The following is a 17,616-nucleotide window of genomic DNA, read 5'->3' on the forward strand; positions in this document are numbered from 1 at the left end:
AGGGCCTAAAACTAGCTTTTTGCCACAAATGATGGCCATGAAATTGTTTTACTGTTTACTAGGATCATTTTTTGTGAATTTGTCTGTTTAAGCACAAGACGACATGAAAGAGAGCTCAATTCAGTATTTTCGCACTGTCTGAGACGAAGCTTTCTGTGGTCGCGTTTTTGATGTGCACACAAAACTTCTCACTGCGCAAGTAAGTTCCCTAGCGCTTGAATATTTAAATTGGCAAGGCTTAAACTTTCGTGACGATGCAGCTCTGACCCGTCAACTGTCCGGAGAAACGTAGTTCACGTTTACGTTTGTTCACGTTTATGTTCTCGCAACACTGCATGGTTAGAATTCATACAAATTTTACCAACTGGCGATTGACTGTTTCAAATACTCACCAACGCCGATTGTTACTTGAATTTGGCGCTTGTTAATTTTAAGCCCTGGTCATGTTGCAACTTGCAACCAAATCAAAACACACCATCCATCTCCACTTTGATTACTGATTGTAAATTATTTCAATTTTAAATAATTTGTAATAATAGTAGTACATTCTCTACTAGCAATTTATGCTGATTTTAAAACAAAAATTGTACTTGGACATAATGTTTGTCATTACTGTGTTGTAGTTATTTTCCCACCTTACAGTGAGTGGGGATGCTTCAAAAAAGAAAAAGTCCCAAGAATAGATCGATTTCGTCAATTCTTTTCATTCTTTTATGACCCATATGTTTCTTCATGCGTTTCCTCCTCAGATATTAGAAATAATAATTGTTATTGTGGAGCAGTTATTCTTATTGCACAAACTGTGAAGGAATTTTTAGATTATTGCTTTTGGTTTGTGTATTTTTGTGATGTTTTCTCAAATGCTTTATACATCAAATATACATCCATGTTGGTGAATAAAAATAGATCCAGCCTTGTACTGCACATCTGAACTGGATACAACCTGTATATCATTAGAAAAAAAAAACTTATTTCTGAAGACTCAGGTGTTTTTGATAAGTACTCTCATTTTCTTCTGTGAGCAGAATGTAGTTCAAATGAAAAATAAAAACAAGCAAGATCTTAAATGTCATCATTCAGCAATTAACTATTAGCACTTTCACTTGAATCAATCACTTGACATTATGGCATCTAGCATCTAACATAAAATGGTCAATGCATGAAAAGTAAATGGTTTTAATATCAAACATCAACCATTCCAAGACTTACCAAATTACTGTAAAATTATCTTATTGTAAGAAAAACAAAAATGTCTAACAATACACAATCGTAAGATCAAATATTTTCCTTTAGTTTATGGGAAAGTCAGAATGCAATGCTGTTGCCCATTCTGGTGATTTAATTTTTTTATTTTAAACATTTAATTTTTAAATGTAATGTTCATGCATGGCTAGAAAATCACCCAAACCAGAGCTGGTAACAAGGCCAAAATCTATAGATATTAATATCATATGAGAACATATTGTAAATATTTAGCACCTTTCACTCGATTGATTAAAAAAAGAAGACGACCTTTTTAGAGTTTCAAACCTTCTTTTTCACATCTTAGGGGAAAGTGTATCTTTCTCTCTGGGCCTCATTTATAAAACGTGCATATGTACAGATTTTAACTTTGCGTATGCTAAAATTTACGCCAACGGTTATATTGATAAAAACAGTCTTTGAGGTGAAAAAGTTTTTAGCACCACGTCAGGTTGTAAGCAGATGTTTTTCTTGTGGCTGAGAGTGGGAGTACTGCAGGTATTTGGAAATCATCTTGGGTTACTCAACGTTATCATGGTTCCCTGAGAGGAGAGAATGAGGCATTATGTAATAGCTTATGCTTTGGGGAAACTCCTTTCTCCAAAATTTCTGAAGCCTGATTGAATCAAGCTATTGCACTTGCAATAGCCAAAGGGGCTCTGCCTCAAGCGCTCACATGGTGGGCGGGCTGGGCGAGAATTACTCATGGACCCTGAGGAGGTTTTACAACTAGCTGGCAGAGTGCCAAACTAGCAATGGCACCTTCAGCACCGCCCTGCACACAATCAAGCAACGCTGGACTAATGTGGCACAGTGATAATAATGTAGCAACAAGTATATTGGTACAACATTAAACCACCTCAAACAGACATTCACAGCGTCCAGCATAAAACTGCGGGATGAGCCAAGTTCACAAGCTTAATAATAGGGCAGACAGCTAACAGTCAGCTGGAGCCCCCGGATTCTACTGAAAATACGTTGAACACAGAAGGTTGTGCTATGAATGGATTAGTCTTGCATACACAGTAGCTATTAGTGTGAGCAATGGCACAGCACATCAGTCTATACAACCTAGTTGAAACACGAACTAGAGAGGGGCGTGGCCACAAAGTCTCTCAGTCATCCAATGGCTGCTCAGCCGTCTTCCCCTGCACAGACAGAACATGTGATGCGAAAGAGGGAATTTCCAGGTTATAAAACCTAGCGGAAGTGTTTTGCAAAGACCAACCCCCCGCAAAACAAATGTCCTGAATAGACATGCCTTTAGTCCAAGCCTACAACGACGCCAAGAGTGGGGTGGGCACATACCGCTATTGGGCAGTCAACTCCTCGGTAGGCATAAGCCAGGCAAATGGCTTCCACCATCCAGTGCGACAGTTTCTGATTTAACGCTGGCCTTTCTTAGCGCCTCCAAGACAAACAGCTGCTTGGAGATGCAGAACTGGGTGGTTTTATCCACATAAGCACACAATGCACAAATAGGGCACAGGGCACACCTCGGAGACACCTCATCAGAGGTTGGGTCGGAGGAATGAAACGCTTGCAGCGTTATAACCTGGGCTCAGAACGGTATCGAGAGCACTTTAGATATATAACCATGTCTAGGCTCAAGCCTCATCATACAATCGTTTGGTCCAAACTGCATACGAGCACTGTTGACAGAGAGAGCTTGCAAATACCCCACTAGCTTCCCACATGATAAAGCAAGCAGTAGCATCGTCTTGAATGAGAGCACTAATGATAAGTCCCATACTGGCATTAGACGAGGCCAGGGAGGATTCATTTTTTTTTTCGCGCCCTGAAGAAAGCTTGTTATTAGGCTGTGTTAACCCACTGAGCAACCCTCAAAAGTGCCCTTAGCCTGAGACAAAAGGTCCCTTCTCAATGGGATCTGCTACAGAGGGGTTATCGACAGATTCACCAGCTCAGGAACCCAGGGCTGGTTGGGCCATCTCAGCGCTATCAGCAAAAGAGGGCCCCTCTCTTCCCTGATTTTCTGCAGGCACTAGCAGCATTATTTTGGCCAGGGGAAAAGTGCATTTTTGCTTCTTGGATTTCCAACTAGGGTTTCCTACTTTCTACTATGCTAGTTTCCTGCTAGGGAGCACTCGTCAGAGAGAAAAACAGCGGGCATTCTCCTCCAAAGCGAAGAGGTCGACCTCTACTTCGCCAAAGAGGCTCCATATCAGTTTCACGGTCTGAGGGTGCAATCTCCACTCTACGTAAACAATGTCCTTCTTGGACAGCATGTCCGGCCTGCCCCCTGGTACATGGACTGCCCGGATCAAGAGGAAGTGCTGATTCGCCCAGAGGAGAAAGCACTGTGCCATTCTCTGCAGGGCGCTTGAGCGCACCACACCTCCCTGGCGATTGATGTACGCCACCAACTCTGTATTGTCCGTCCGAATTAGAACATGATGGTCCCTTACGAACAGCGAAAATTCCTGTAGGGCGAATTTAATTGCTTTGAGCTCTAGGCAGTTTATATGCCATTGCCTCTGGGCACTCGTCCATGTACCAAACGCTGGTAGGGCTCCCCAGCCGGTCAATGATGCATCTTTGGTGGCCACCTTTTGTCTGGACACTCTGCCCACACCGATTCCGTAATCCTACATGCTCACGTCAAGCCAGGGTCATTGTTGCCTCAATGCGCGTTGTCCCCGATGGCCCTTTAACCACAGCTGCAGTGGCCTCATATGCAGCAGACCCAGGCAGCAAACAGAGGCTGCAGCAGCCATCAGACCCAGTAACTCTCCCTTACACAAAATAGGTCAGGACATTGAGAATAGTCTGAACTCTCTCTGTTGACAAATCATTCCCAAGTATGTGATGACAGGGCTGAAGCATGCTCTTCTGTATGTTCACAGACAGGCCTAGGCAATCTAAATTGGCGAGAAGCTTGTGTCTGTGGTCCTTTAGCACACTCTGAGTCTAGGCGATGATTAGCCAGTCGTTGAGATAGTTCAGGACGCGTCTCAGGGGTATTTCTTCACTTTGTGTAAGTGCGAGGGGCCAAAACTAGTCCGAACAGCAGAACTTTGAATTGATAAGTGACACCTTCGAATGCAAACTTCAGAAAGCAACTGTGATGAGGGGCTATCTGATATGAAAGTAGGCATCTTTCAGGTCCACGGCAATGCAATAGTCCCCAGGCTGAATATGTGCGAGGATCTGTTTCATTGTGATAATTTTGAACGTGATTTGCCGGCACTCAGTTCAGCGGTCTTAGATCTAAGGTTGGATGCATGCCACCATCTTTTTTTGGAACCAGAAAATAGCAGCTGTACAAGCCACATTCCCGTTGGTCCTATTTCTACTGCTTGTATGGCCAGGAGCAAGAATTTCTCCACGTAAAAGAGGAGAGCTCTGCTTCGGGACTTCTGACATGATCACTCTGCTGAAGCGAGGTGGTCTGTGAGCAAATTGAAGCGTATAGCCATTCTTTATGGTATTGACAACCCACTCTGCCACCCATACGCTTAGGCAGCTCGATAATGGACGCGGCGGTGTCTGCTGCAGCGAGGGGTGCGCACTGGTCGCCAATGAGACATCACCACTTGTAGACATGACAGGCAATGGATCCGCAGCTCAAGGTGCAGGGATATTCACATCTGTCACCTTAGGCTGAGCCGAGCTTTCGCTCTTCAAAACATCGCCCTGAGCGGAAGTTTTGCTCATAATGTGGACAGCATTTTGAGGAGGAAAATTGATATTGAGGTATGTTTGTTTTAGTGTTTATTACAACTGTATGCAGTGGTAAAACAATATTAAAAAAAATGTCTCCACTCGCTGCAACCCGCAGGGGGAATGTTGAGCAGATACTGAGGACGGTATACTGATATATACTGAAGAGTATACTGATACTCTTGGAGGACGGTCCGCCTCTCTCCACGGACATGCACTCTTCCTCTGAACAGGACCATTAGGAACTCTGCTTCTGGTCCGCTGGGTACCCGGATTGGCGGGGAACCTGTTTTGCACCATAACAGAGCTTCCTGTCAGATCTCTGATGCAATGGCGGCTCAGGATCGCGTCACAAGCTCGTGCTTGAAGCGGAGGGGCAGGCAGAGTGTCTGGCTGGTCGCAGCGCTGAAGATGACCTCGATCTCACCTGAGGGGGAGCATCGGCCCGCTTAGGAAAGAAGTGGGTCATCATCTTAGATTGATTTTGAGCATCCGCAAACTTCTCTAAGAACGCCCATACGGCATCAAAGAGGCCTCGGGGTTTACTGGGATGTCGTGCAGCTGCGATTTGTCTGAGTTGCAAATTTCTGTGAGCATGGGGCTGCCCAATTCGAGCATCAGGCTGCCCATGCTGCGCCCGACTCCCTGGGCGACCTTTTTTGCTACACACAGGGTGAGATCCGCTGCTGTGCGCAGCTTTCGAAAAGACTTTGGGTCCAGGCCTTCTTCATCCAGGGACTTCAGGAGTCTAGTTTGGAGTACTTTCAGGGTCATTGTATGAAGGGCAGATGCTGCGTGTCCAGCTGAAATATGTAATGCCTTCTCGGCAGTGTGGGCTGTAGTCCAACATGGCCTTGAAGGCAGCGAAGCCGACTTCCATCCACGGGACGGACACAGGTGAGCCACGATGGCCTCTTCAACGGGATGTGACCGGGGATAACCATGTTTATCTGCCCCTTCCACCACCGAAAGTAGGTGGGTTCCTTGGGCAGGGGCTCAGGCTAATAAGAGGAGCGCCATGACCGTGTGAGCTCATCGTGGAACTCAGAGAAGAAGGGAGCTGGTCTCTGCGGGGCGTCCAACTGGCGGCCTGCATGGAGAGAAGACCCATCCATCCTCTTATTTACCGGCTGCTCTGGGACTGACCTCTCCAGCCCCATCTCGGCCACAGCCTTTGAAATGATACTTATGAGCTCCCCATCCAGAGAAGTTGGAGGGGTGCTCATCTCTTCCATAGGCGCTGGTAGACATCATGTCGTCTTCCAAAAATGACCAGGTCCCACACTTCGGAAGAAGGGCAGAGGCTGTCCTCAGTGTAGGATACTGGGGGCTCTCATGGAGGATGAGAACACGGGTGCTGGGCCAACATTAATTCATCAGCAGAGCCTCCAAAGGGAGCTGTTTGCAGCCTCTCCGCCGGCTCTGTGGCGGTAGGAGGGGGACACGCAGAATCCAGCAGGCCGCCGTTGAGCCTCACGCAGAGAATCTTGATAGGCAGGTCCTCACAGGTGTGGGAATCAGATTTTCCAAGCCCCCCTTCAGTGTGTGCGCGGCCCAAGCACAACACGCATTCGTTGTGCAAGTCCAAAGATTCTTAGATAATCTGACATTCAGCACTACCTATATAACGGCTGGGCCCACCCAGCGTGTGAGCGCTCGAGCGCCATTGGCTATTGCAAGTGCAATAGCATGATTCAATCAGGCTTCAGGAATTTCGGAGAAAAGAGTTTCCCTAAAGTGTAAGCTATTACGCAATTTCGAGAGACCGACTCGAAAGGGAACTAAGCAATTCTTGCCGCCTGCCATTCTCAAGTAAGCCTAAAGGATTTGGACATTGACTGGTAATCTTTTAAATGTTAATGACATTAATTAGGTGCCATGGAGATCTGAAACCATTCAGCTGTGTAGAATTTCAAAATCATTTGCGATTTATAATCTCACATCTAGAAGAGTGTTGTGTGCACGTTTTTTTGTGCGCTCTCTGAATCACACGTACGCACATTGGAGAAATTATCGTAAGCTCAAATGTAGGATGGTTTCTACGCAACATTTTATAAATGAGGCCCTCTGTCTCCATTAGCAACAGGCCACAACCTCAACTGAGCAATCAACCCACCAGAAAACAATGCTCATTAAAGCAGTGTATACTGCATTTCTTGCCATTTTTTATTGTGCTTTTGTTAGTCAGAAAACAAAATGGACAAACCTGTAGAACATACCGTAGTCATGTGAATGATGTGTTTATTTTATGTTACGTCTTGCCAGTGATTGATTAAAATTACAAAGAAATCAATTGCAATTTTCATTCTCATTAAATATGCAGAACCCCTGATGTCTGCGCTACATTGGGGGAAAGTAAAGGGCAAAGGTCAGGGAGAGTGGCCACCAAATGTGCAAGTCAGTCACTAATTGACTTACTGGAATTCAAGCCAAACAGAACAGATTTAAATCCAGACATGAACCCATGAAATTCAATAAAAAGGGGCACATATGTAAATCATTGAAAAACATAAAAAACTTCTATTTGGGGAAGCAAAGAGAAGAAAAAGGAACATATGAGATGTCTGTAGTCTCAAGATTTCCAGGAGGTGGCACCATAGTGCTGGTTCGAACAGCATTAGTTATCTACAAACCTCAAAGAAAAGCTAAAAAACGATAATTACTTTTTGGCACATTTGTTCATTTCCTTTCATCTCCTGCTTGAACACCTATAATATAATGTACACAACATAAAATCAATATGAAAGATGAAAGTATGAGTGATGTGTACGGAACGAAAATCACGGCTTGCGAGTTATCAGAAGATGAGAGGACGAAAACTAGTACATATGGCTCAGAAATGCAGTTCCAAGTCTCCAGAGTGGGACGACATTCACAAAAATGTACACAGACTTGCTTTTGCTCTTCTGGATGAGCTAAAGGGAGGGGCATGATTTTCAGCAGGATGGGGAAATTAAATAGGTCATCTTTAATTAAAAATTTCCGGCATTTCTGGGAAGATTTTATGCAAAAGCTACCTATGGATTTAACAAGGAATCGGTGTGTGTATTTTTCTGTGGATCTGAATGGTAGGGTCAGGGCTTGTCTGCATTGGAGGACATATACACTAAGTAATTCACAGTTATCAAAAGGGGCCTGACACCAAATGGCCCCTCAACACCTTCATTCAAGCCCTTGTACAGTCAAACAGACTGACGGTTTAATGCAGAACGGCTGTTTTAGGAGGGGAGGTCAGGATTTCTGTTTATGAGCTAAATTATTTTCTTGCAGAAAATAGCATCTAAGATGAGGGAATAAACTTTAGTCAGAGTAACCACCATATTTACGGTACATTAGCACAAATGAGGCTGTGAGGCAATAAAAGTACAGTCTGTTCAAAGTACAGTCTGTCTTAAGGTCATGGGTCACACCCTATTTTCAAAACCCTTACTTTCGGCTGGAAAAGTATACATTTCTCTCTTTCTCTCTCTCTCACACACACACACACACACAGAAATACAGTTAATTCAGTTAATAGACAAATATTACAATTTAAAATAATTGTTTCCTATTTTAATATATTTTATAATGTAATTTATTCTGGTGATGTTAAAGCTGATTTTTCAGCATCATTACTCCAGTGTAATACATATAATCTGTTGATTTGCTGCTCAAGAAATATTTCTTATTAACAATGTTTAATATTTTTGTGGAAACCGGGATACATTTTTTTGTAGAAATCTAGTAAATGTAGAATGTAGAAAACAGAGTAAAAGTCTTTAGTGTCACTTTTGATCAATGCGCTCTGAATGATTCCTTAAAAAAAATCTAGTGCTAGTGTGTATATAGGGTATAATTAATATATATATAGTTCACACACACACACAGACAGACACACACACAATCTAAAAAAATAGATTCTAAAGATCATTCATCTGTAAAAACAGTAATACATTAATGTGTTAAATGAAAAAAAAAATCAAATCCCCAAATTAATATTCATTTCTCATAATGCTGTAACACCTACATTTTTAACTGATTTTTCATTCCTAGTAAATTCAGTAGAATGCCACTCCCATATTTAACTGTGTGTACAGAATGGGATTGAGTGACGAATATTTAGCTGCACTGTAAACTGGCTGTTCTTCAATCGCTCACAGATTCTTTTTTATTCATGTCAAGATAAATATGGTATCTACTCAAGAGTCAAAGTTGCTCCTACGGAAGGGGCGTACCTACACAGTGTTACTGGCGTGTCATCAAAAACACTCGTCTAATGAAGCACTGAGAAGGTGTTGTCGTCCTTGGCTGTTTGCATGCGGACTGATTTGAGCTGACAATCAAATGGGTGAAGCATTAACTCTTTCTGCTGTCACAGTCTGTTTAGAAAAACACAAGACTGAACAGAAATGAGCATCAGTGTGTCTGTGTTTGCATGTCCCAGGCTTCATTTTAAATATACAAACAGGTCATATGCATCTGTTGAGCCCTAATGGAGAGTAGAATTAGACAGGTGGGAATGAATGGCTTGAAATGCTAGCACCTTGTTTTGTGCAAATCACCCCCGAACTCCATACAAAGAGTAAAATCTTCACCTTTTTTGACAGGTGGTTAACTATGCATATATGCCAAACATTCATATATAGATCTATATATTTTTTGATTTTTAAAAATTTATATGAAAACTATCGTATATACATTGCTTGTGATTGATATAAAAAGCAAATATTTTAGTCATTTGACCATATATACAGCTGCAGGATCTCTGAGCTTTTTTTCTGATTGTTTTTTCATTAAATCTTTTGTCCTTAGCTTCATCTTTTAAATAATTGTCATTCTAAAATTCATTCTAAATGAATTCATAAAAATTCTTCTAAGCATCATATTTCACAAGCTACAAAATCCACCTATGAGGAGAAAAAAAAAACATTAAATAAAGAAATAAAAAAGGCCAAAAAAAATGAGCCAAATGCTGCTTACAGCAGGTTACCATATAAGCCATACGGTGGAAACTTTTACAATTATAGATTCTGTCTTCTGGTTTGTTTATGAGATGTTGAACACCAGTCATCACCATCAAGATAAGCTGCAATATTACAGATGTTTCTCGTCCCACAGTGGTTCTGTCATGCACACCTCACACACATTTGTTCACACACTCGCTTACACGCACACTTATTGCAGTTTCTTATTCAGAATTTCTTATTACCAGATTAAGAAGACTTTTGATTTAGCAAAGTCATATTTGGATAAGAAACTAGTGTGGTTGTGTGCATGAAAGCGTGTAACTGTATTGGGAACACTTTTTTTTTATGTGAAAAATTACAAACGAAAAATAACAAAAGTGGTCTGTGTGAAGGGCTCAAACATGAACACACAGCATTACACCCCACTGTGGGATGTTCAATAAAAGATGGAAGACCAGGTTCTGTAAAACTATATAAAACAAAAGCAAAAAAGGGGGTGGTACAATGCAAATCAATCAAACCAGTCAACTGTCATTTCGTATGGTGATGTAACGTTTCATGCTACAGTCCATCATAAAAGGATAACCATCAAAAAATCATCTTCAAGAGTGTTTTTTGTCTTTATATATATGTATATAATATCATATATAAGTTTTATATTTATGACAAAAATGTTATATTCATATATCTATATACTTTTTTTCTGTCAAATATATATGTATATAATTGGTAAAAATGAGTAAATTATTGGTGGAATAAATCATCTAGGGAGAGAGACAGGTGCAGTTTTGCACAGTCCATTCTGTTTGCTGTCCCTCTCCATTTTCAAAGCTATTTAAATACATTGAGATATTCTATCTAATGTCATATTTCCTTTGGAAACCCAAAGTAAGAGTCTGATTATGAAAAAAAGCCACTAGTATTGGTTAAACATTCTCCCAGTGTAGTACGTCCCTCAGCCAGAAGGGGGCAGGTGGTAGACAGAGAGGATCCGGCCACGCCCAGTCTGCTCATCCACTCCTAAAAAAATACTCTGAAAGGCAACTGAACTTCCTTTTCTCAACAGCATCCCTCCTTTTTTTTCTGGATTAATGATGCAGTGGTAAGAAGCAGATAGTAAAGTGGGGGAAAATGGATTTGGGATTACGGGATTAGTGGGTGTTTATCATGCTAATAAAACTGAAGAATCAATTATGAGATGTTCTGCGTGGGCTTTGTTCAGACAAAGACACGTTTTGGTGTATTTTTGTCGCTAAACATGAAATCGGAATTTTCAAACTACATATGTTCTGCGGGTGGTTTGAAATTTGATTTAAATGCAGTGTGAATTTAAAGTAGTTTTTCCTAATTCAGTATGAAATTTGTATACCCTCAGTTTTGTCAACTATATAGTGAATAGTAAATGAGTGAACGACTGAGTGGTTTCAGCATTTGCAAAAATGCATAAAACACTTCAATGAATCATGAGTTCAGCACCACGGCAAGAATCCATGACGAACATGATTCCAGATTTCGTTTCTGAATGTTGACTATACTGCCTGAAAAAGCGGATCTGATTTCATCAGTCAGTCCTAAAAATCAGATTTGTGTACAGTGTGAACAAAGTCAATTTGATCACTAAATTCACATCCCCTCCCAAACACACAGCACACATGTGATTTGATGCTGGCAGTGATGTGGGAGGGGGCTTAACATAGTGCTACAAAAATGGCATGGAGCAAACACCCACTTTACCAATGATAGATTTAGGAAATAATGGGAGATGGTCCTCACTGCAGAACATGAAATCCACGGGGAGGAGTCGGATCCAGATCCAACTCCTCCCACCTTACATATACCAAACCTACCCATCTCCGCCCCCTGATCCCTAAAAACCCACCCCTAATCCCTAATCCTACCCATCTCCACGCCTTGGATCTTGATCCGACTCCTCCCCGTGGATCTCATGTACTGCATTGAGGTGCTACTGAATAATGGGGTTATTTAAAGCTGAAGTGTGTCATTTTTGCGGCAATCAGAAATGGCAAAATGAATTATTGCGTTCAAATTGTTTCCCAAATGTACCATTGCTTGCACAAACCTTGCAAATGTTGGTGTGTCGGATTGGTTGGGATGCTCAAATGATCAGAGCAACGCTTTGAAGGTAATATTAAAGGTGGGGTATGTGATTCTCTTTTTTGTACATTTTTTCAAAATAACTTGAAATCCTATTCCTAACCCACTTACAGCCACTGAGTTAGAAGCATTGAAATGAAAATTAAGCAATTTAATCATCTGTGGAACGGGCAGGACTCGAAAAAACTCCAGCCAATCATTTCCAAGACCACCAGAATCATTGGACAGTAAGTCCGTCAATCAAACGGTTGTACCACACCCCCCTCCCCCCAGCGCGCGTGACCCCCCGTCGTGCGCATACTCAAAAGTTTGTGACGCATGCGCATCTCGTCAGTAAAGCCAGTTCCATGATTAGTAGTAAATCGTCATTACAATCTCTCGCGCATCTGAGTTTTCACTCGTGCATGATTGCGCTTCCATGTTCTTCGAATGGGTGGAGTCAGAGTCGGCGTTGGAGGAAAGAAGGTAGGACCATTTGAATTGTATATTTTCAAAATCTGCCGGTCGTTTTCCAAATCACATACCCCACCTTTAAGCTGGGATAGGAGAAAGTATTTTAACATCAAAATGACACACTTTGGCTTTAAAGTTCAAGAATCACAAGTAAAATAAAAAGACAAGCAAATAAGAAAATAAAGGAAAACTGTGTGGAGACTAGCTACAGGCAGAGGGAGGCGCTTGGTCAACTCTCCAGCAGCAGTTTAAGAGCGCGCTCAATGTTCATGCGATGACCGACGCGCGTCACACCCAGCTCAGCGAAGTCCTCCTTGGTCAGAGCGGGCAAATGGGAGCCCTCGATCTCATGCTCCTGGAATCGCTCCCGGTGTTCGGCCAGGTTAATGCTGGCCAGCCAGTCGCCTACGTCATACTTGTTCCACAGGTGGAGGGGCTTCTGGTGGAACGGCCGAAGGGCGAGCAGGGGGGAGGGCATGCCTGGCGAAGGGGCGGGAGAGGGAGAGCGACTCCGCGCACTGGAGCTCCTCATGACGAAACGCACTTCTTTCGGTTCGTGAGGGAGACTGAGGCTAGACGACTTAAGGATGGTGGGGGGTGTGATAGGAGAAGTGGCCAGGCCAAAGCCCCGGATGGGTCCCAGAGGATCTGAGCGGTCCGGGGAACCGGGGCTGGGCGTCCGCCGGGTCACTGGGTAGCGGCTGCCTGGTCTGATGGTGTAGGTGGTGCCGTAGCCTCTCTGAGAGATAGTATGGAGCTCCCCCAAACTGCTGAAGAGTCTAAAAGTAGAGAACAGAGAAAAGAGAAAAGGAAGAGAGGATGAAAGTCAACTTTTTTTTGAGAGAAATGGCAGGTATGAGTCCTGAGTTTCAGTGGCTCTCTTGCCCAGTTGTAGTAACAGCATCAGCTATGTTAGGACTCTACGCTTTGAGTTAGACGTGGCAAATGTATTAAACTAGTGTTAGTGAGATGCTTCATTAACGCGTTTAAGCTCTAACAGTAGAAGTGCAAAGGTGTTAGAGAGCTGTGGAGCAAAGATAGATAGAATATCTCATACGATCATGCATGATCAAGTTTATACAGAGTGAAATCAAAACTAAATTACCGAATCTTTAATTTTAGAGTTTTTAGAGTTAATATAGAGTTTTGTTTTTAGAGTTTATATATTTGTCATAGAACTAACATTTTAAGTTTCCTTCCGAAAATGCACCACATTTACGCACAAAAAAATGACTATTTAATGAGTTTCAATGTCTTTTTTGATTCTTCAGTGAAAATATCTAAAACTATCAGCACCAATTTACAATAAGGTTTCATTTGTTAAAATTAGTTAACTACATTCATTAACATGACCATGTACTGTATTAATCTACTAATACATTACTACTACTAATTACTAACTATATTTTTTATTAAGTAACATTAACAAAGATTATATTTTAAAGGGGTCATATAATGCCATTTTTGTACAAGTTAATATGAATGTTTAGGGTCTAAAATGAAAACTTTGTAATATACTTTTATTAAAAATTCTCATTAGTATTTTAAGAAAACACTAATTTAACCTGGTCAAAAACAGCTCTGTTTTTAGCACGCCGTTTCAGTGCATATGCCTTTAAATGATAATGAGCTTCGCTGACTCCACCCCTCTGTTCTGCTGGCGTTTTGACACAATGCACGTGGAGTAATAATAATAATAATAATTAATCACATTTATTTAGTGCTTTTCTGGACCCTCAAAGCGCTTCACATAGAAGGGGGAATCTCCTCAACTACCACCAATGTGCAGCATCCACCTGGATGATGCGACGGCAGCCATATTGCGCCAGAACGCCCACCACACACCAGCTTACTGGTGGGGAGGAGACAGAGTGATGAAGCCAATTGGTATATATATACATGGGGATGATTAGGAGGCCATGATGGACAGAGGCCACTGGACAAATTTGGCCAGGATGCCAGGGTTACACCCCTACTCTTTCGAAAGACATCCTGGGATTTTTTATGACCACAGAGAGTCAGGACCTCGGTTTAACGTCTCATCCGAAGGACGGTGCTCTTTTGACAGTATAGTGTCCCCATTACTATACTGGGGCGTTAGGACCCACACAGACCACAGGGTGAGCGGCCCCTGCTGGCCTCTCTAACACCTCTTCCAGCAGCAACCTGGTTTTCTCAGAAGGTCTCCCATCCAGGTACTAACCAGGCTTAGCCCTGCTTAGCTTTAGTGGGCAACCAGTCTTGGGCTACAGGGTGATATGGCTGCTGGCTGTCAATGCTTTCATGCATTTCATGGAGTGTTGCCTTGACAACAGTTGAGGGTATATTTTGGAGAAAGAATGGCAGCGGGAGTCTCTGAGGACACATCTGTGCAACCGTATCTGTTTGAACCGGAGTCAGACACGGAACAAGATGACGGCCGCAAAGAAGTTCGACAATTAAGGCTCGAACAGGACGTTTCTGAATGGTTGGTTAACGTAACTTTGACACTTTGACACTTTTGACACTTTGATCTATTTTTGTATGCACTGGCAGGGTAGAGAAGTGAGATACGAACGCTATGTGTTTACTGATGTATACGTTAGTTCAATGACGTTACAACTAATGGTCATGAACAACTTTTTTTCGCGATTTGTAAAGATTAATATAAAGGTTAATAAAACTTTACACTCACTTCTTCTGGAGGTGCAGCAGGGACATAAATAGTTGCTACCGATTCTTTTTTCAGGAGCAGCTTCTTAGCAAAACCAGCTTTACACTGACCCTCATTTATAAAGCAGTCTGGTGGTGAGAAATGATTCGCGCAAACATGAAAGCATTGACGTTGATCGTGGGGAATATTCCCTTCGAAAACAAAACTCAGCCACTGCGTCTTCAGCGGTTCGGATTTAGGAACATCAACAATTGTGGGAGGGGCGTCCGTTTTATTGACGTCACAAAAACGAACGGCTCAATTTGAGGCAGGGGAAAACATTTAAGGAGATTAAAACAAAAACACTTTATGGATTTTTATCATTATATGATGGTTGTGTACAGGCACTGCCAACACACATTTCAGTACAATCAACTTGTAAAAGTGCATGTACCATTATATGACCCCTTTAACAAATGTATTGGTCATTGTTAGTTAATGCATTAACCAATGTTAACTAACGGGACCTTATTATTAAAATGTTCTAGTTAAATTGAGTTAAATAGAAACAAACTAAACATATAGTTGACCAAATGCATATACATAATAATTTTTTTTATTTCAGCTGTTGGCATTAAAATCATTTATTAAGCTTGTCAAGACTGAAAGTGTGTTTAACCTCTTAACCTTCTCCAGAGCGTCGGCGCACTGAAGCGTTTTTTTATTTATTTAGTTCAAATATACTATCAGATTTAATGTTATACCTTGACAAACTATACATCATTAAAAAGATATAAGACTCAAGATTCAGTATTTGACCACTATTGTATTCTGAGAAACTTATAGTGACAGTTATGTCTTAATTTGTGTCAGGAGTTATGAAATGAAAAAAACGAGTCGATACCTTTAATATGAATTATGAGCGTCAGCTGGTCCATTCATAAAAAACACTCCGTGCTGTCCTCATGATAGCGATTCACAAAACAACGTCCCTGAGGGCTTTTAGCTCAACAATGTGCAGATGTGGAGAAATATTGATATATTCTCATAGATTCACATCATATTTCTATAGACAGGAATAATATTTATTGAATTTATACCCAAATGCGTCGATGTAATCATAATGATCGCTTCTTCCTGAGATGTGCTGTGTTTTCCATTCATACCAATAGCATGGGGGCGCTATTATGTCCAATAAAAGTCCATATATGGATCATGAAGAAGACCCATAGTCATGTGACATTCCAGGACGTCACTGAGTGATACAGAAAGTACAGAGATCGCTGTAACATGCAGATAAAGATGTTTTGAAGACAATAAACATGATTGCAATGATATTTGAGTTACCTGTGTTCTTCAAGCCATGCCAGGTATTTCATAATAATAGATTATATTTATAATGTAATGCTAATCGATATAGATTTCATCATCGTTCAGAACACTAAATAATACATTTTCTGTCTGATTTTTTTTTTATCTGAAGCCAAGTTAGATCACAGAAGATTATTTAAAACACTAGACTTGCGTTATAGTGAGTTTGGAGCGCAAACATAGTTTTAATCTCATAAATGGTCGTGTATTGATGGTGTGCTAAGCTAACATGCTAGCGAGCCCAGGCGCACCTGCCACGAGCAGTTATTGTTTTATGATTTTTTTCTAAATAGGAATGCTTACTGAAATGTTTCAGTGCATTTGATACCAGTTTCAAATATTTAGTGAGAACTTTGATAAAAGAAATTAGGGTTTGAAACCCTATGAATAGCTTGTGAATAGCCAGTCGTTAGTAGCTATAATGCAGACAAAAGAAATGCATATTTAGAGCCATAATAACCAGTCTGGAGAGGTGTAAATGTGTGCAGGGGAGACTGAGACTGAATGGGGCACCACAAAACAATAGAGACAATAGACTGAATAGATGACTCAGAAGATGACTAAACATCAGTTTGCTAATAGAGTCTAATCAAAATAAAGTAATTTGACATGATCTTGAAAAACATTTAACTAAATACAGAGCTTTATACTTATCATTTTCAGATTTTAAATATAAAATGGTCAGACATGTGGCTTTAGCTGCAGTGCATTTCTAGATTGCTCCAGGGCCAACTTCAATTTTATTTTCATGAAGATGTTTCATAAAAATAAATTTCTAATAACTTTACAAAACTTTGAAGCTATTTAAAATTGTTTTTTTCATTATGACAATAATTAATTCTACATTTACAATAAACAACCAAGTGTCAGCTTTCAAATGAGATCATACTTGTGCTTTTAGTGCAAAGGGTTCATGAACTGTATCTGTTTTAGTTTGGGTATGTCATTTCTGGGGATTTTTCAATAGTGGGCTTGAAGCTTAACAGGTTAATCTTCTAGTTAAAGTTCTGCACGGTACAACTGTAATAGGCAAGAGAAACTCTCTTTCCACTTAAAACCTGCCTCCGTGAGCACTGAAGTGAAGATCAGACATAATTACTCAGTAAACAATCAAAGATAATGACTGGGGTGTTACGTGAGTTCGAATGAAATCTGAATGAAATGTATAACGTG

The 17,616-nt window shown here is 41.2% G+C and overlaps 1 protein-coding gene and 1 long non-coding RNA gene across 2 annotated transcripts in view; both read right to left on the minus strand.

Moving 5' to 3' along the window:
* Positions 1–10,171: 10,171 nt before the first annotated feature.
* On the minus strand, positions 10,172–11,626 carry LOC130071296 (uncharacterized). The gene is made up of 2 exons (XR_008803991.1): positions 11,325–11,626; positions 10,172–11,242 (listed from the first exon to the last, which is right to left on the minus strand). It is a non-coding gene; the product is annotated as an uncharacterized LOC130071296 (long non-coding RNA).
* An 898-nt stretch (positions 11,627–12,524) lies between these two features.
* LOC130071256 (SH3 and multiple ankyrin repeat domains protein 3-like) overlaps positions 12,525–17,616 on the minus strand; it is a 136,965-nt gene continuing 131,873 nt past the window's right edge. The window contains 1 exon segment of the mRNA XM_056235951.1: positions 12,525–13,219. Coding sequence (XP_056091926.1) covers positions 12,670–13,219 — 550 coding nt within the window. The 3' untranslated portion in view covers positions 12,525–12,669.

The sequence above is a fragment of the Rhinichthys klamathensis genome, unplaced genomic scaffold, assembly GCF_029890125.1.
Source record: "Rhinichthys klamathensis goyatoka isolate OS25496 unplaced genomic scaffold, OSU_Roscu_1.1 h1tg000436l_1, whole genome shotgun sequence".
In the NCBI taxonomy this organism is placed as follows: Eukaryota; Metazoa; Chordata; class Actinopteri; order Cypriniformes; family Leuciscidae; genus Rhinichthys; species Rhinichthys klamathensis.